Genomic DNA, 15,989 nt, shown 5'->3' with positions numbered 1-15,989 from the left:
CAAAACAGCCATAAAAAAGCCAGACTACGGTTTGCAACTGCAAACCGGGACAAAGATCGTACTTTTTGGAGAAATGTCCTCTGGTCTGATGAAACAAAAATGAGCAGGCTTTCAGTTTGGCCATAATGACCATCGTTATGTTTGGAGGAGGGGGATGCTTGCAAGCCGAAGAACACCATCCCAACCGTGAAGCATGGGGGTGGCAGAATCATGTTGTGGGGATGCTTTGCTGCAGGAGGGACTGGTGCACTCCACAAAAAAGATGGCACCATGAGGAAGGGAAATTATGTGGATATCTTGAAGCAACATCAATACATAAGTCAGGAAGTTACAGCTTGGTTGCAAATGGGTCTTCCAAATGGACAATGACCCCAAGCATACTTCCAAAGTTGTGGAAAAATGGCTTAAGGACAACAAAGTCAAGGTATTGGAGTGGCCATCACAAAGCCCTGACCTCAATCCTATGGAAAATGTGTGGGCAGAACTGAAAAAGCGTGTGCGAGCAAGGAGGCCTACAAACCTGACTCAGTTACACCAGCTCTGTCAGGAGGAATGGGCCAAAATTCACCCAATTTATGGTGGAAAGCTTGTGGAAGGCTACCCGAAACATTGTATCCAAGTTAACCAATTTAAAGGCAATGCTACCAAATACAAATTGAGTGTATGTAAACTTCTGTCCCGCTGGGAAGGTGATGAAAAAAATAAAAGCTGTATCAAATCATTCTCTCAACTATTATTCTGACATTTCACATTCTTAAAATAAAGTGGTAATCCTAACTGAGCTAAAACAGGGATTTTTTACTTGGATTAAATGTCAGGAATTATGAAAAACTGAGTTTAAATGTATTTGGCTAAGGTGTATGTAAACTTCCGACTTCAACTGTATGTGTCTGAGCCATTTGTATTCTACCAAATTCCCAGTCACCTTGCAGTTAAATGAGGTGGTTCACGCTTTCAGTTTTGCACGAATGCTGCCATCTAACCACGGTTTTTGGTTTGGGTAGGTTTTAATAGTCACAGTGGGAACAACATTCCCTATGCACTTCCTTGATGAACTCAGTCACCGTGTCCGTGTATACGTCAATGTTATTCTCAGGGGCAACCCGGAACATATCCCAGTCCGCATGATCAAAATAATATTGAAGCATGGATTCTGATTGGTCAGACCAGCGTTGAATAGATCTTAGCACGGGTACTTCCTGTTTGAGTTTCTGCCTATAGCAAGGGAGAAGCAGAATGGAGTCGTGATCTGATTTGCCGAAGGGAGGGCCTTGTAGCCATCCCGGAAGGGAGAGTAACAATGGTCGAGAGTTTTTGTAGCGTGAGTACTACAAGCAATGTGTTGATAGAACTTCGGTAGCGTTTTCCTCAAATTTGCTTTGTTAAAATCCCCAGCTACAATAAATGCGGCCTCGGAATATGTGGTTTCCAGTTTGCACAAAGTCCAATGTAGTTCCTTGAGGGCCATCGTGGTATCGACTTGAAGGGGAATATACACGGCTGTGACTATAACCGAAGAGAATTCTTTTGGGAGGTCATTTGGTTGACATTTGATTGTGAGATATTCTAGGTCGGCTGAACAAAAGGACTTCAGTTCCTGTACATCATCACAATCACACCATGAGTAGTGGATCATGAAACATACACCCCCGCCTTTCTTCTTCCCGGAGAGTTCTTTATTCCTGTCTGCGCGATGTACTGAGAACCCAGTTGGCTGTATGGACGGGGAGAGTATATCTGGAGAGAGCCATGATTCCGTGACACAGAGAATGTTACAGTCCCTAATGTCTCTCTGGAAGGAAATCCTCGCCCTGAGCTCTTGTACTTTATTGTCCAAGGACTGAACATTAGCGAGTAAAATACTCGGAAGCCGTGGATGGTGTGTACGCCTCCTGAGTCAGACTAGAAGCCCACTCCGAATATCTCTTTTCCGCCAGCGGCGTCTTGGAGCAGCCTCTAGGATAAATTCAATAATCTGGGGGGTACGAACAAAAGATCCAATTCGGGAAAGTTGTTTTTCTGGTCGTAATGCTGGTGAATTACTGTTGCTCTGATATCTAAAAGTTATTTCCGGCTGTATGTAATAACAAAAAAAGTTCTAAAAAATTACACACAAAAAAACTAAATTCTGCAAAGTTGCTTAGAAACTGGAAGCTGAGCTGCCATGTCTGTTGGCGCCATCTTCCAGGTTCCTCCCTCGCCCCTGTGCTGTGCTAAGCAAAGCTCCTGGTTTTCCCCTCTCCCTGCAAGTCTGCTCCAGGATTTCCTGCTTCCCTGTGTGAGTAAAATAAGTTAAGACTTCTTCCTCATTCTTAACATCATCTCCCCTCCTTGCTTTTCCTTTCTCTCCTGTCACTCCCCACCCTTCCTTACTGTGTGAGTCCCCTCCAGATCTACAACCCTCATGTATGTGAAACCACTCCAGGTTTTCTCTCTGTTCTGTTCAGTAAAAGTGGGTCAGCATTTGACTTGTATTATTCAGGACCAGAGCTGCTCCTGCTGCATCATTAATGTATTCATGTTGAATCTCAGTGACGTTCATTTAAAGTTGTCAGGTTATTTGTACTGATCTGGCTAGCGACCTGTACCTGGACCATAATTACATCACCAGTCACAGTTTTGGCACTCAGAGTACATACAGTAGTATAGTGTGTACATAGTCAATGGAAAAGTGTTTATAAACAAACAAAATAGTATCATACTTTTAGCAGTCACAATAGATTAGTTTGCAATAGTTTATAAAATAATGAAACTATCATCAATGAATGACACTTTATTGAAAATGTCACTATTGAAAATTAGGGCTGTAAAACATTTTTTTTTTATTGTGTTCATAAAAGGATTTGCTGTGGTTTATCAAGATTAATCGCAAATTCAGAATTTGCTCAAATTGAGCTGTAATTTAAGATTTTTTTATACAAAAAGCATTACAAGAATATTGACATCTTGATTTTGTCCAAAGTAACAGTTAGCAAAATCAGGTAAATTGATAAAGCACGTTTTCATTATCCTCAATATCAACTTGTTTTCAGTGTATTTTCTACGCTTCCAGACAATACGATTAGTCACGCTAAAAAATAAAATAGTGCACTAAAATACAAAAAGTTAACTGAGTAGCTATGACAACCCTATTGAAAATACAGCCAATCTTTCAACTTGAAAACTCATCCAGATGTTGGCCACTGATGTGGGCCATTCAGTAAATTCCAAGCTGACGACCTAATCTCTGTGTTGTTGTCCTTTCTGATAGGATGAGACAGAGGAGCTGAAGAAGAGAGTGGCCGTTCTGGAGTGTCAACTAAGGAAGAACGAGGAGGCCAAAAAGGGCGTTGAGGTGTCCATGGGTAAACTGCTCAACTTCGTGGAGGTACAGTGCCTAGTGAAAGTTTACACACCCCTTGCACAGTCTTCACATTTTGCGGCCTTAAAATGACATCTAAGCATGCTCTATTTTTATTTGAAAAAGAAAATGTGTCTGTGTATTTGAGTATTTTTAAATACATACCAATAATTTCCAACTGCATTTGGAAATAAATATAAAAATGATCAAGTACTTACTTCGAAATGTATGTGAAAGTCATTGAAATATCTTAAATAGTATTTGAACCCAGATCTGATAAATAGGCTTGTGGTGTTCAGAAATGTGGTCTCATCGGATGTGTCCCAAATGGCACCATATTCTCTTTATAGTGCACTAATTTTGACAAGAGCCCTGTTTGGGCCCTATGCTTGGGCCCTATGTATGGGCCCTGGTCAAAAGTAGCGCACCATATAGGAAATAGAGTATTGGAGACACAGCTGTCAATTCAAATAATACTAATCTTGTCATTCATTCCCATTCAGAATGTCCAAGACTTCCTCATTGAAAATCAAGGACCTGTGAAGAGCTACGGGTAAGAATGTTTATGGTGCTCAGTATTCCAATGAATAGAGTGAGTATTAATAAAATGTCTGCCTCCGTCCTTTCCCATTCAAAAGCCGGCTGTCTTTCTGAGTATCTCATTCATTCAGTGTATACAGGAAACCGTTAATGGGTTATGGTGACATTAGATTGCAGCGAGTGATGCTCAAAAAGATGACATTTAACTTGTTGCTACTAGCAACAGTTGGCAGACACAGCAGAGCTCTGACCAAGTCTATACACTCCTAATTGTAAAGACAAGCATAAAAGCAATTTTTTTTAACAGACCATTTTTCCTTAACCTTTTCAGTTAATCAGACAGTATGTTATTCTGTATAATCCCATCAGTTTTACTAAACTGTGTGTCTATAAAGACCCAATATGTAAGACCTCCTGTAACTTCCCTTCATGTGTGTGTCTGTGTGCAAGTGTGTGTGCGTGAGTGAGTGTGTGTGTGTGTGTGCGTGTGTGTGTGTGTGTGTGTGTTTGTCTAGCAGTCTCTAACAAATTCCAATCTCTAACACCTCCTGCAGCTTTCCTTTGTGTGCGTATCTTTATCTATCTGTGTGTGTGTGTGTCTGTGTGCCAACTCCTGTGTGTCTTTATCTATCCGTGTGTGTGTGTGTCTGTGTGCCAACTCCTGTGTGTCTTTATCTATCCGTGTGTGTGTGTGTCTGTGTGCCAACTCCTGTGTGTCTTTATCTATCCGTGTGTGTGTGTGCCAACTCCTGTGTGTCTTTATCTAGCCGTGTGTGTGTGTGTGTGTGCCAACTCCTGTCTGTCTTTATCTATCTGTGTGTGTGTGTCTGTGTGCCAACTCCTGTGTGTCTTTATCTATCTGTGTGTGTGTGTCTGTGTGCCAACTCCTGTGTGTCTTTATCTATCTGTGTGTGTGTGTCTGTGTGCCAACTCCTGTGTGTCTTTATCTATCTGTGTGTGTCTGTGTCTGTGTATGCGTGCGTTTGACCCAGGCACCTCTGCAGGACCCATATCGGTGGGTAGGTGTGTAATGAGGGACCCTGTAGACAGCAGAACCCATTTAGTAGAGTTCTCCTCTCATCTGCTCCTTATCCAACAGGATGGAGTAGAGCTCTGAATCAAGCATCAGACTCAGCTGAATGATAATTAACGGTTGTGAAGGGTCCCACACTGTTTCTGAGTCATTCCACGAAATGAGTTCCTTTTTGGTCCCTTTGATATTTTAAGTAGAAATTGTGCACCAATATTTAATTTTAAAAGCCTGTTATATTAAATTAAGTGATCTTTACTATAGACTACATGGAGAATTCAAGCAATCCGATTTTGTATATGAATAAAGGCTAAAGTACCAAAATGTCCCTCTGTCAAAGCTGTCACTTCTAGGAAGATTTTAACCCACTTAATCCCAACATTACTCCAAGATTAACCATCGTTGTAAAGCCTTAGTTATTTTTGTTGCATTGACAGTCATTTCTGAAGATTCTTATTTATTTAATGTGATTAGTAATTCATTTACATCTGCCCTTCATGTTAAGGTCCACCCTGTTACGTGAACTGAACTCTCATTTTAATATGGTGAAACTATTCCCTTTTAAAATAATCTAAAGATACGTTGAACGTCTAATAGTCAAACCACAGAGTAAAATCAGGTGAGATGGTTCTACTCTTTTTGGCCATTTTCTGGTGGAAAACGAAGCGGGTCGAGCATAACATAGATAGACAGTCTAGAAATATTTTAACAATTTCATTTTTTTGATGGTGAAGCTTACATTCAATTGCCACTCCATGTTGCACATAACACGTATCCATTCCTCCTGTCACAAAGGGATTTATGGCTGATTTAAGTTGAATTCGTCAACCCTGTTATGGTCATTCCTGTTACTTTATTTGGCACTTGATAGGCACTTACTATGGTCATTTATTTATTTATCCTCTTGAGATGGGAAAAGTAGTTTTTTATGAAGATGAACATGTGCTCTTTCTGACAGTATTTTAAATACAGTTGAAGTCAGAAGTTTACATAAACTTAGGTTTTAGTCATTCAAACTAGTTTTTCAACCACTCCACAAAATTCTTGTTAACAAACTATACTTTTGGAAAGTCGGTTAGGACATCTACTTTGCGCATGACACAAGTAATTTTCCCAACAATTGTTTACAGACAGATTATTTCACATATAATTCACTGTTTCACAATTCCAGTGGGTCAGAAGTTTACATACACTAAGTTGACTGTGCCTTTAAACAGCTTGGAAAATTCCAGAAAAGTATGTCATGGCTTCAGAAACTTCTGATAGGCTAATTGACATCATTTGAGTCAATTTGAGGTGTACCTGTGTATGTATTTCAAGGCCTACCTTCAAACTCAGTGCCTCTTTGCTTGACATCATGGGAAAATCAAAAGAAATCAGCCAACACCTCAGAAAAAAAATTGTAGACCTCCACAAGTTTGGTTCATCCTTGGGAGAAATTTCCATATACCTGAAGGTACTATGTTCATCTGTACAAACAATAGTACGCAAGTATAAACACCATGGGACCACACAGCCATCATACCGCTCAGGAAGGAGACGCATTCTGTCTCCTAGAGATGAACGTACTTTGGTGTGAAAAGTGCAAATCAATCCCAGAAAAATAGGTAAAGAACCTTGTGAAGATGCTGGAGGAAACGGGTACAAAAGTATCTATATCCACAGTAAAACGAGTCCTATATCGACATAACCTGAAAGGCCGCTCAGCAAGGAAGAAGCCACTGCTCCAAAATCGCCATAAAAAAGCCAGACTACTGTTTGCAACTGCAAATGGGGACAAAGATTGTACTTTTTGGAGAAATGTCCTCTGGTCTGATGAAACAAAAATAGAACTGTTTGGCCATAATGAGCATCGTTATGTTTGGCGGAAAAAGGGGGACGCTTGCAAGCCGCAGAACACCATCCCAACCGTGAAGCATGGGGGTGGCAGCATCATGTTGTGGGGATGCTTTGCTGCAGAAGGGACTGGTGCACTTCACAAAATAGATGGCACCATGAGGAAGGGAAATTATGTGGATATATTGAAGCTCCATCTCAAGACATCAGTCAGGAAGTTAAAGCTTGGTCGCAAATGGGTCTTCCAAATGGACAATGACCCCAAGCATACTTCCAAAGTTGTGGCAAAATGGCTTAAGGACAGCAAAGTCAAGGTATTGGAGTGGCCATCACAAAGCTCTGACCTCAATCCTATAGAAAATGTCTGGGCAGAACTGAAAAGTGTGTGCGAGCAAGGAGGCCTTACAAACCTGACTCGGTTACACCAGCTCTGTCAGGAGGAATGGGCCAGAATTCACCCAACTTATTGTGGGAAGCTTGTGGAAGGCTACCTGAAACATTTGACCCAAGTTAACCAATTTAAAGGCAATGTTACCAAACAGTAATTGAGTGTATGTTAACTTCTGACCCACTGGGAATGTGATGAAAGAAATTAAAGCTGAAATAAATCATTCTCTGTACTATTATTCTGACATTTCACATTCTTAAAATAAAGTGATAATTCTAACTGACCTAAAACAGGGAATTTTTACTTGGATTAAATGTCAGGAATTGTGAAAAAACAGAGTTTAAATGTATTTGGCTAAGGTGTATGTAAACGTCTGACTTCAACTGTATATACACTACCGTTCAAAAGGTTGGGGTCACTTAGAAATGTTCTTGTTTTTGAAAGAAAAGCAAAAAAAATTGTCCATTAAAATAACAGCAAATTGACATTGTTAATGTTGAAAATGACTATTGTAGCTGGAAACAGCATATTTTTTAATGGAATATCTACGTAGGCGTACAGAGGCCCATTATCAGCAACCATCACTCCTGTGTTCCAATGGAACATTGTGTTAGCTAATCCAAGTTTATCATTTTAAAAGGCTAATTGATCATTAGAAAACCCTTTTGCAATTATGTTAGCACAGATGAAAACTGTTGTTCTAATTTAAAGAAGCAATAAAACTGGCCTTCTTTAGACTAGTTGAGTATCTGGAGCATCAGCGTTTGTGGGTTCGATTACAGGGTCAAAATGGCCAGAAACAAATAACTTTCTTCTGAAACTCGTCAGTCTATTCTAGTTCTGAGAAATGAAGGCTATTCCATGCGAGAAATTGCCAAGATACTGAATATCTCGTACAATGCTGTGTACTACTCCCTTCACAGAACAGAGCAAACTGGCTGTAAGCAGAATAGAAAGAGGAGTGGGAGGCCCCGGTGCACAACTGAGCAAGAGGACAAGTACATTAGAGTGTCTAGTTTGAGAAACAGACGCCTCACAAGTCCTCAACTGGCAGCTTCATTAAATAGTACCTGCAAAACACCAGTCAGTGTTTTGTGTGAAGAGTGAAGAGGCGACCCCGGGAAGAGGCGACCCCGGGATGCTGGCCTTCTATGCAGAGTTGCAAAGAAAAAGCCAGATCTCAGACTGGTCAATAAAAAGAAAAGATTAAGATGGGCAAAAGAACACAGACAATGGACAGAGGAACCCTGCCTAGAAGGCCAGCATCCTGGAGTCGCCTCTTCACTGTTGACGTTGAGACTGGTGTTTTGCCGGTACTATTTAATGAAGCTGCCAGTTGAGGCGTCTATTGTGAGGCGGCTATGCATAATCTGAGTTTTGGAGTGTGCCCCTGGCAATCCGCAAGAAAATGGTGCAATCTGGTTTGCTTAATATATGGAATTTTACTTTTAATACTTAAGTATATTTCAGCAATTACATTTAATTTTGATACTTCAGTATATTTAGAACCAAATACTTTTATACTTTTACTCAAGTAGTATTTTACTTGAGTAACTTTCTATTAAGGTATCTATACTTTTACTCAAGTATCACAATTGGGTACTTTTTCCACCACTGTGCCTAAGTTTGCTAATCTTGCCAATGAAAAAAATTGAAATATTGCCCTCTTGCTAGATTGACGAATAAGGCCATGGTTAAAACAGTGTAAAAATGCTGTCAGCTTGAAACTTTAACTCTATACCTGTCTGTGTCTCTGCAGCTCCGGTGACATGAAGGCTGGATCCTCCTCTCAGCCCCTGGGAGCCCGGGTGGGGAAGAAGTCCCAGTGGACGGCCGCCACACTAACCGCGGAGGCTAAAGAACTCACACGGACTGTTAGCGCCATTCTGGAGGTGGAGTGTAAGTGATCTATCATCTCGACTCGCTGCATGCCTGCATGTCGTCTCTATCCCTGGTCTAGCATGCAAATCCAATCAGCTCAACAGACACCGAATCACCTCCATAGTTCTGAAACCAACCAAAAACCAACTGGATAACAGACACCAAACCAACCAAATTATATCCATAGCTACTAAGCTAACCAAAATCAACCAGCTCAACAGACCTCAAACAATCTAGTTACTAAGCCAACCAAAACCAACCGGATAACAGACACCAAGCCATCTTTATAGTTACTATACACATTTCAATGGCCATCTTTTAGTGGAGCGGCCTGTAAGAAAATGATGGACATCCTTGCACTTAAGTATCAGACAACAGAATGAGACCGTAAAGCAGCTAAGCAACTTCGAGATGTTCAGTCTCTGTGTCCAGTGGAGTTGAATGAACCAGAGACTAATTGTTCCGTCCATAGTTACTCAAGTTTTCTCTGTAGTCATCGTCTAGTGGACGGACAGAATGATCTTTCATTCAACATGAAATGTAGTGTTGATGATGTTCGCAATGTTCGACTTCCTATAGATTTGTGTTTTGAATCAAATAATTGTTTTCAGAATTGTACCAGTGTATCTAGAAATGTACAATAAGACCTCAGTCAATACAAAAACATCAGCATACATGCACCTGATCAAGTCAGTCGCTAACCAGACTGTAGCCCTGAATGTTGTGGGATGGGATGCAGCCAAGTACATCAAAAAGGGAAAAACTTTCCACATCGGGACATAAAAACTTCACGGGGAACGAAGAAAGAAGCGAAGAAGATGATTGAGATGAAAAGGGGTTAGATACTGATGTCGTCATTACTAACAAGATTCTTCAGGAATTACAATATACAGCACCTGGACCAGGAGCCATATGGGAGCAAACTGTTTCGGATTGTTCAATTCAGTTCTAATCCAGCATTGGTGTCAGGTTGTGAGCAGGGTGAGAAGTAGAGCCATATATTAAGAGACTACGGCCAGGTTTCAGAATGGACCTTTATTCTTTATTCTTGAAATGTTGGCGACGTAACAATACGAGAGCTCCTCCGATAGTTCCCTCTGAAATGACCCGAATAAAACAAGCAAAACAGAGCAGCGAATTTAAGACATTTTTACTGATTACCATTCGGAACCATGTGTATCCAAGTCGGTATTGTGATGTCAACAAATTGCATATCTGCTTTCACTGGACATCTTCATAGTTTTCAAAACCTAAACAGCACAATGCGTAACCATAAATCATCACTTAGCAACGGCTATGGAGGAGAAAGTGGCGCTTTCGGAATGTTCAGACAGAAACCACATTGGCCCAACTCTCTGTATCGATGCCTCTGGTGAGAAGTAATGACCTCCGAGGTCACCGTCTCCTGTCTCTAGTTTAACCTTGTCTGATCCAACGACACTTTCTCCTGACCCCTGACCCCTCTTGACCTTTCCCAGTCAGAGGTGAAGCAGCCAATCAACCAGGTGATCTAACTCTCACCCATAGAGATAGATAGAGGACTAGTGCCCAAAATTCTGTTTTAGCATGGGCAGCGCCATTGAGGACATAACCATTTTGAAGTAGTCAACTGGGTGGGACTTCCTATGGGTTGAGGAAGGATCACATAATTCCATCCAGTTCATCAGGAGGGATCAGCCAATGAATTATACCCGTGAGAAAACAATTTACTTCAGTTTGTTTACCAACTCATAGACGTAGTAGTAGAAGAAAAATGGAGATGGCCTCTATGGGGCTGCCCATGCTCTCATAGACGCCATAATGAGACAGATACAATGTTTGGTACTCTAACTATCTCTATGCTCTCACCTGAAGCGGACGTGTCATTGTGACTCTGGGGTGTGTCAACTCAGCCCTATGGGCCCTGGTCAAAAGTAGTGCACTAAATTAGGGAATAGGGTGCCATTTTGGGATGTAGCCTTTCTCTCTTTCTGTTTTCATTTCTGGTAATCATAGATGAATGTCAGATATAAAATTTTTAAAAAAGGTACTGTCCTTGATAATATGAGTCAGTGTTGGAGAACCAGAAAATATATGGTAGGATTAGAGAACTAGAAAATGTATGGTAGGATTAGAGAACTAGAAAAGGTATGGTACTGTAGGATGACAGGAGAACTAGAAAAGGTATGATAGGATTAGAGAACTAGAAAAGGTATGGTACTGTAGGATGACAGGAGAACTAGAAAAGGTATGATAGGATTAGAGAACTAGAAAAGGTATGGTACTGTAGGATGACAGGAGAACTAGAAAAGGTATGATAGGATTAGAGGAGAACTAGAAAAGGTATGGTACTGTAGGATGACAGGAGAACTAGAAAAGGTATGATAGGATTAGAGGAGAACTAGAAAAGGTATGGTACTGTAGGATGACAGGAGAACTAGAAAAGGTATGATAGGATTAGAGGAGAACTAGAAAAGGTATGGTACTGTAGGATGACAGGAGAACTAGAAAAGGTATGGTACTGTAGGATTAAAGGCTGCCAGACTGTTACTTGACACTTCTGCCATTCAAAATAAAAGAAGATCTGCTGCCATCTGAGGCTGGTAATAATATCAAGTGATTCTGTGAAGCAAAAGAAGGTCCTATGAATGTTCTGTGAGAGGACGGAAGTCCTTTCTGGTTTTTGATGACTTCTAAGAGAACATTGGATCATTTGGAAAATATATTGTGTTCATTGGTGTGTTATGTAAGCTTGTGTGTTAAGGAGGGGTAGATAAGTAGGTCAATCGAATATCAGGCGACCCAAAGTGTTAGTTAGAAAAATGTATTAAAGTGTCCCTCCACAATGATAGTATAGTTGACAATACAAAATACCCATTGTAATAACCACACTGTGGACCACTCAGTTTAAGACACTGAAAGCGGTCATAGTCAAACATGGTACAGTATTTTAATTTGCTCATCTATAATACATAATACTATCTATACATTATTGGTATCATTATTATACATTAGGTCATCTGTACACATGTATACATAAACAAAAACAAAAGTACGGTAGATTACAGGACATATAGGCACATATAAAGAAACGTCTCCATTTATTATTTCCATCCGTTCAGTTGACGAAAAGGATGAGCCTATACCCCGTAGTACAGCAAGGATCAAGATTCTCAATGGATCTAGCATTACAAAAACAACAGATGTTTATCTAAGGGAGTGTGTGTGTGTGTGTGTGTGTGTGTGTGTGTGTGTGTGTGTGTGTGTGTGTGTGTGTGTGTGTGTGTGTGTGTGTGTGTGTACTTTAGAAATTCTCCTCTCCCCAGATCCCATCTTAGTCATTTTCACTGGGTTCAGTGTTGCTTGGTTGTGTACTGCTGAGGAAAACCATCTTACCTTACATTTCGACCAGATGATCTTTCTGAGTGGACACACACACACACATTTTGGGTCACTAATATTGGATTGACCTACTTACCTACCCCTTCTCAACACACACACACAACCTAATCACACGCTTTTGTTTGCGCAAAGGTTGTAATTGAATGGAATTGGAATTTAAAGTCCTCATTCTGTCTATTCAGTTCTAGGAACCTTTCTTAGACTTGCGTCATACTTACATCAAACTGACATAATATATTAATAATATATACCATTTAGCAGACAGCTTTATCCAAAGCGACTTAGTCATGTTTGTATACATTTTGTACGTATGGGTGGCCTCAGGAATCAAACCCACAATCCTGGTGTTGCAAGCGCTTCACTCTATACTGCTCAAACTGAACTCTGGACCTCCAAGCCAGTCCCACTGCATTTTTTCATTGTTTCTTTCTAATCAGGGACTGATTTAGACCTTGACACCAGGTGGGTGCAATTAATTATCAGGTAGAACAGAAAACCAGGAGGCTCCTGACCTCGTAGGGTAAGAGTTGAATAGCCTTGCTCTATACCCACTAAAGCATACAGGACCACAGAACACTTGCTGTCTGCTATAAAGCGGTGGTTGGGGTTTAGGGTAATAGCACCCACAGTTAGCCTGAGGTGTCATAAAACCTATGTAAACTGTTACAAATTGATGTATGTTTACAGCAAAATGTTTAGTTAGCTACTGGAATTCTATATAACAGTACACAACTGTAAAGTGCAATACATTATGGGGGCTCAATGGCGTTCCGCTATTAGCTACATAGGTTGGCAAGTAGCCTAGTGCTTAAGAGCGGTGGGCCAGTAACCGAAAGGTCGCTTGTTTGAATCCCTGAGCCGATTTGGTGAAAAATCTGTCTGCCTGTAAGTCGCTCTGGATAAGAGCGTCTGCTAAATGACTAACATGTAAATGTTGCTATTCCAAACACAGTGTGCAGGTAGACATATCTAACCCCCTCTTTGTTACTAATCAGTAGGATTGCAAAATTCGTGGAACTTTCCAAAAATTCCCTAGTTTTCCCAAAATCCTGGTTGGAGGATTCCCGGAATCTGGAGGGAAAAAGCAGGAAATCCAGAATACTCCAACCAGGTGTTCTGGAAAACCAGGGAAGTTCCTGGAATTTTACAACCCTACTAATCAAACACGTAGTCAATCACATTGATTTAGCATTGTTACATGTTACATTTTATATTTATAATACTGTTATTCAACCATTTCCTTTGCTTTAAAAACTGTCAAAATAAAATAAAAATCTGATCCTGTTATGTGAATTTGCCTTATTCTGATCATGACTGATTATATCAAATCACAAGAAACAACCCTTTCTGATCACTCCACAGGCTAAAGCATTCCAAATATTTAACCATTTCATTTAACATTTTGAATTTTTGAAGATTACAATATATTTGATAGAATACCTTTGGTATTAAAACATGTTTAACTGCAGAAATTATTTTAATGATGGTTGTAAATGTAAAGTGCCTTCAGAAAGTATTCATACCCCTTGACTTATTCCACATTTTGTTGTTACAGCCTGAATTCTTAATGGATTAAATATTTTTTTTCTCACCCATCTACACACAATACCCTATAATGACAAAGTGAAATAATGTTTTTAGACATTTTTGCAAATTTATTGAAAATGAAATACATATCTTGTTTACATAAGTATTTACAACCCTGAGTCGATACATGTTGCAATCACCTTTGGCAGTGATTACAGCTGTGAGTCTTTCTGGGTAAGTCTAAGAGCTTTGCACACCTGGATTGTACAATATTTGTCCATTATTCTTTTGACAATACTTCAGGCTCTGTCAAATTGGTTGTTGATCATTGCTAAACAACCATTTTCAGAGCCCCACCTGTTCTGAGCCCCACCTATGTTTTGCATGTTATTCTGGCATTAATACGTGTCACATACTAGTTTGCAAACAATGTAAACAAAATAATCATTGAGTTAATAAAGCTGCATGCAAACATGGTCTCTTTTTTGCTTTCTTGAGTAAGGCAGCTCCAAAATGCAGGTGTTTCAGCCTAGCTCAGTGCTTTCTGTGGTGGTGGGGCAGCCAGTGGAAAATATGTAGCGTAGGGGTTGGTAATGTTCTCTAGTTGCACTGTGATTGGTTCAGTGTTCTGTCACTCATGGGGACACCACATCACCGCAAAATCTACAGGGAGAGTTAGAAAATTCAAGTACCCTGGGTGCTGCCATAGAGTTACATTAGAAGTGCCACAGATGAAATTACGTCAAATCACATATCTACCGTAGCTCTGATTGGACTGATGATGTCAACATCATACTTTCAAAATCTAGCTAGCAAGCTAGCAGTCATCATGAATCAAGACGACAGTCTACTGCTAAATCCTTTTCAATCCTTGTCATATGAAGAGAAATTATAGCGAAACATATAAATTAAACGCATGTGTGCTCATCGGCCATTGGACATTAACAAGATAGCGCCGATAGAGATGGCAGCTTCGCTTCAAGTCCTTAGGAAACCAGAAAACCTTAAGTGTTATTACATACAGCCAGGAATAACTATTGGATATCAGAGAGACGTCAATTTACCAGCACAACCAGCACTATAACCAGGAATTTGACTTTCCCAAAGCGGATCCTTTGTCTGCACCTCCCAGGGCATTTGAACTGATTCCTGCAGGGATACAAACTAGTCACCTTTTGGCAAAATTTGCCATTTTGAATCCAAAATAGGTGGCCTATGTGAATCGTGTAGATCTGATGAGAAAAGTTTGGAGGAGGGCTTTGGATCACTACTGGCTGTAAGCGAACGAGTGATGCGCGTTTGGAGCAACACTGGCTGTAAGCGAACGAGTGATGCGCGTTTGGATCACTACTGGCTGTAAGCGAACGAGTGATGCGCGTTTGGATCACTACTGGCTGTAAGCGAACGAGTGATGCGCGTTTGGATCACTACTGGCTGTAAGCGAACGAGTGATGCGCGTTTGGATCACTACTGGCTGTAAGCGAACGAGTGATGCGCGTTTGGATCACTACTGGCTGTAAGCGAACGAGTGATGCGCGTTTGGATCACTACTGGCTGTAAGCGAACGAGTGATGCGCGTTTGGATCACTACTGGCTGTAAGCGAACGAGTGATGCGCGTTTGGATCACTACTGGCTGTAAGCGAACGAGTGATGCGCGTTTGGAGCAACACTGGCTGTAAGCGAACGAGTGATGCGCGTTTGGATCACTACTGGCTGTAAGCGAACGAGTGATGCGCGTTTGGATCACTACTGGCTGTAAGCGAACGAGTGATGCGCGTTTGGATCAATACTGGCTGTAAGCGAACGAGTGATGCGCGTTTGGATCACTACTGGCTGTAAGCGAACGAGTGATGCGCGTTTGGATCACTACTGGCTGTAAGCGAACGAGTGATGCGCGTTTGGATCAATACTGGCTGTAAGCGAACGAGTGATGCGCGTTTGGATCACTACTGGCTGTAAGCGAACGAGTGATGCGCGTTTGGATCACTACTGGCTGTAAGCGAACGAGTGATGCGCGTTTGGATCACTACTGGCTGTAAGCGAACGAGTGATGCGCGTTTGGATC

At 40.9% G+C, this 15,989-nt stretch overlaps 1 protein-coding gene across 1 annotated transcript in view; it reads left to right on the top strand.

The window, feature by feature from the left end:
* Nucleotides 1–13,975, top strand: part of stxbp4 (syntaxin binding protein 4) — an 85,872-nt gene extending 71,897 nt beyond the window's left edge. Inside the window, exons 20-22 of the mRNA XM_038974603.1 lie at nt 3,251–3,367; nt 3,844–3,893; nt 8,894–13,975. Of these exons, the coding sequence (XP_038830531.1) occupies nt 3,251–3,367; nt 3,844–3,893; nt 8,894–9,041 (315 nt within the window). The 3' untranslated portion in view covers nt 9,042–13,975. The remainder of the gene's footprint in view (nt 1–3,250; nt 3,368–3,843; nt 3,894–8,893) is intronic.
* The last annotated feature ends 2,014 nt before the right edge of the window (nt 13,976–15,989 follow it).

Source organism: Salvelinus namaycush, chromosome 35, assembly GCF_016432855.1.
Source record: "Salvelinus namaycush isolate Seneca chromosome 35, SaNama_1.0, whole genome shotgun sequence".
Lineage (NCBI taxonomy): Eukaryota > Metazoa > Chordata > Actinopteri > Salmoniformes > Salmonidae > Salvelinus > Salvelinus namaycush.
This window is presented reverse-complemented; position numbering and strand designations above follow the sequence as displayed.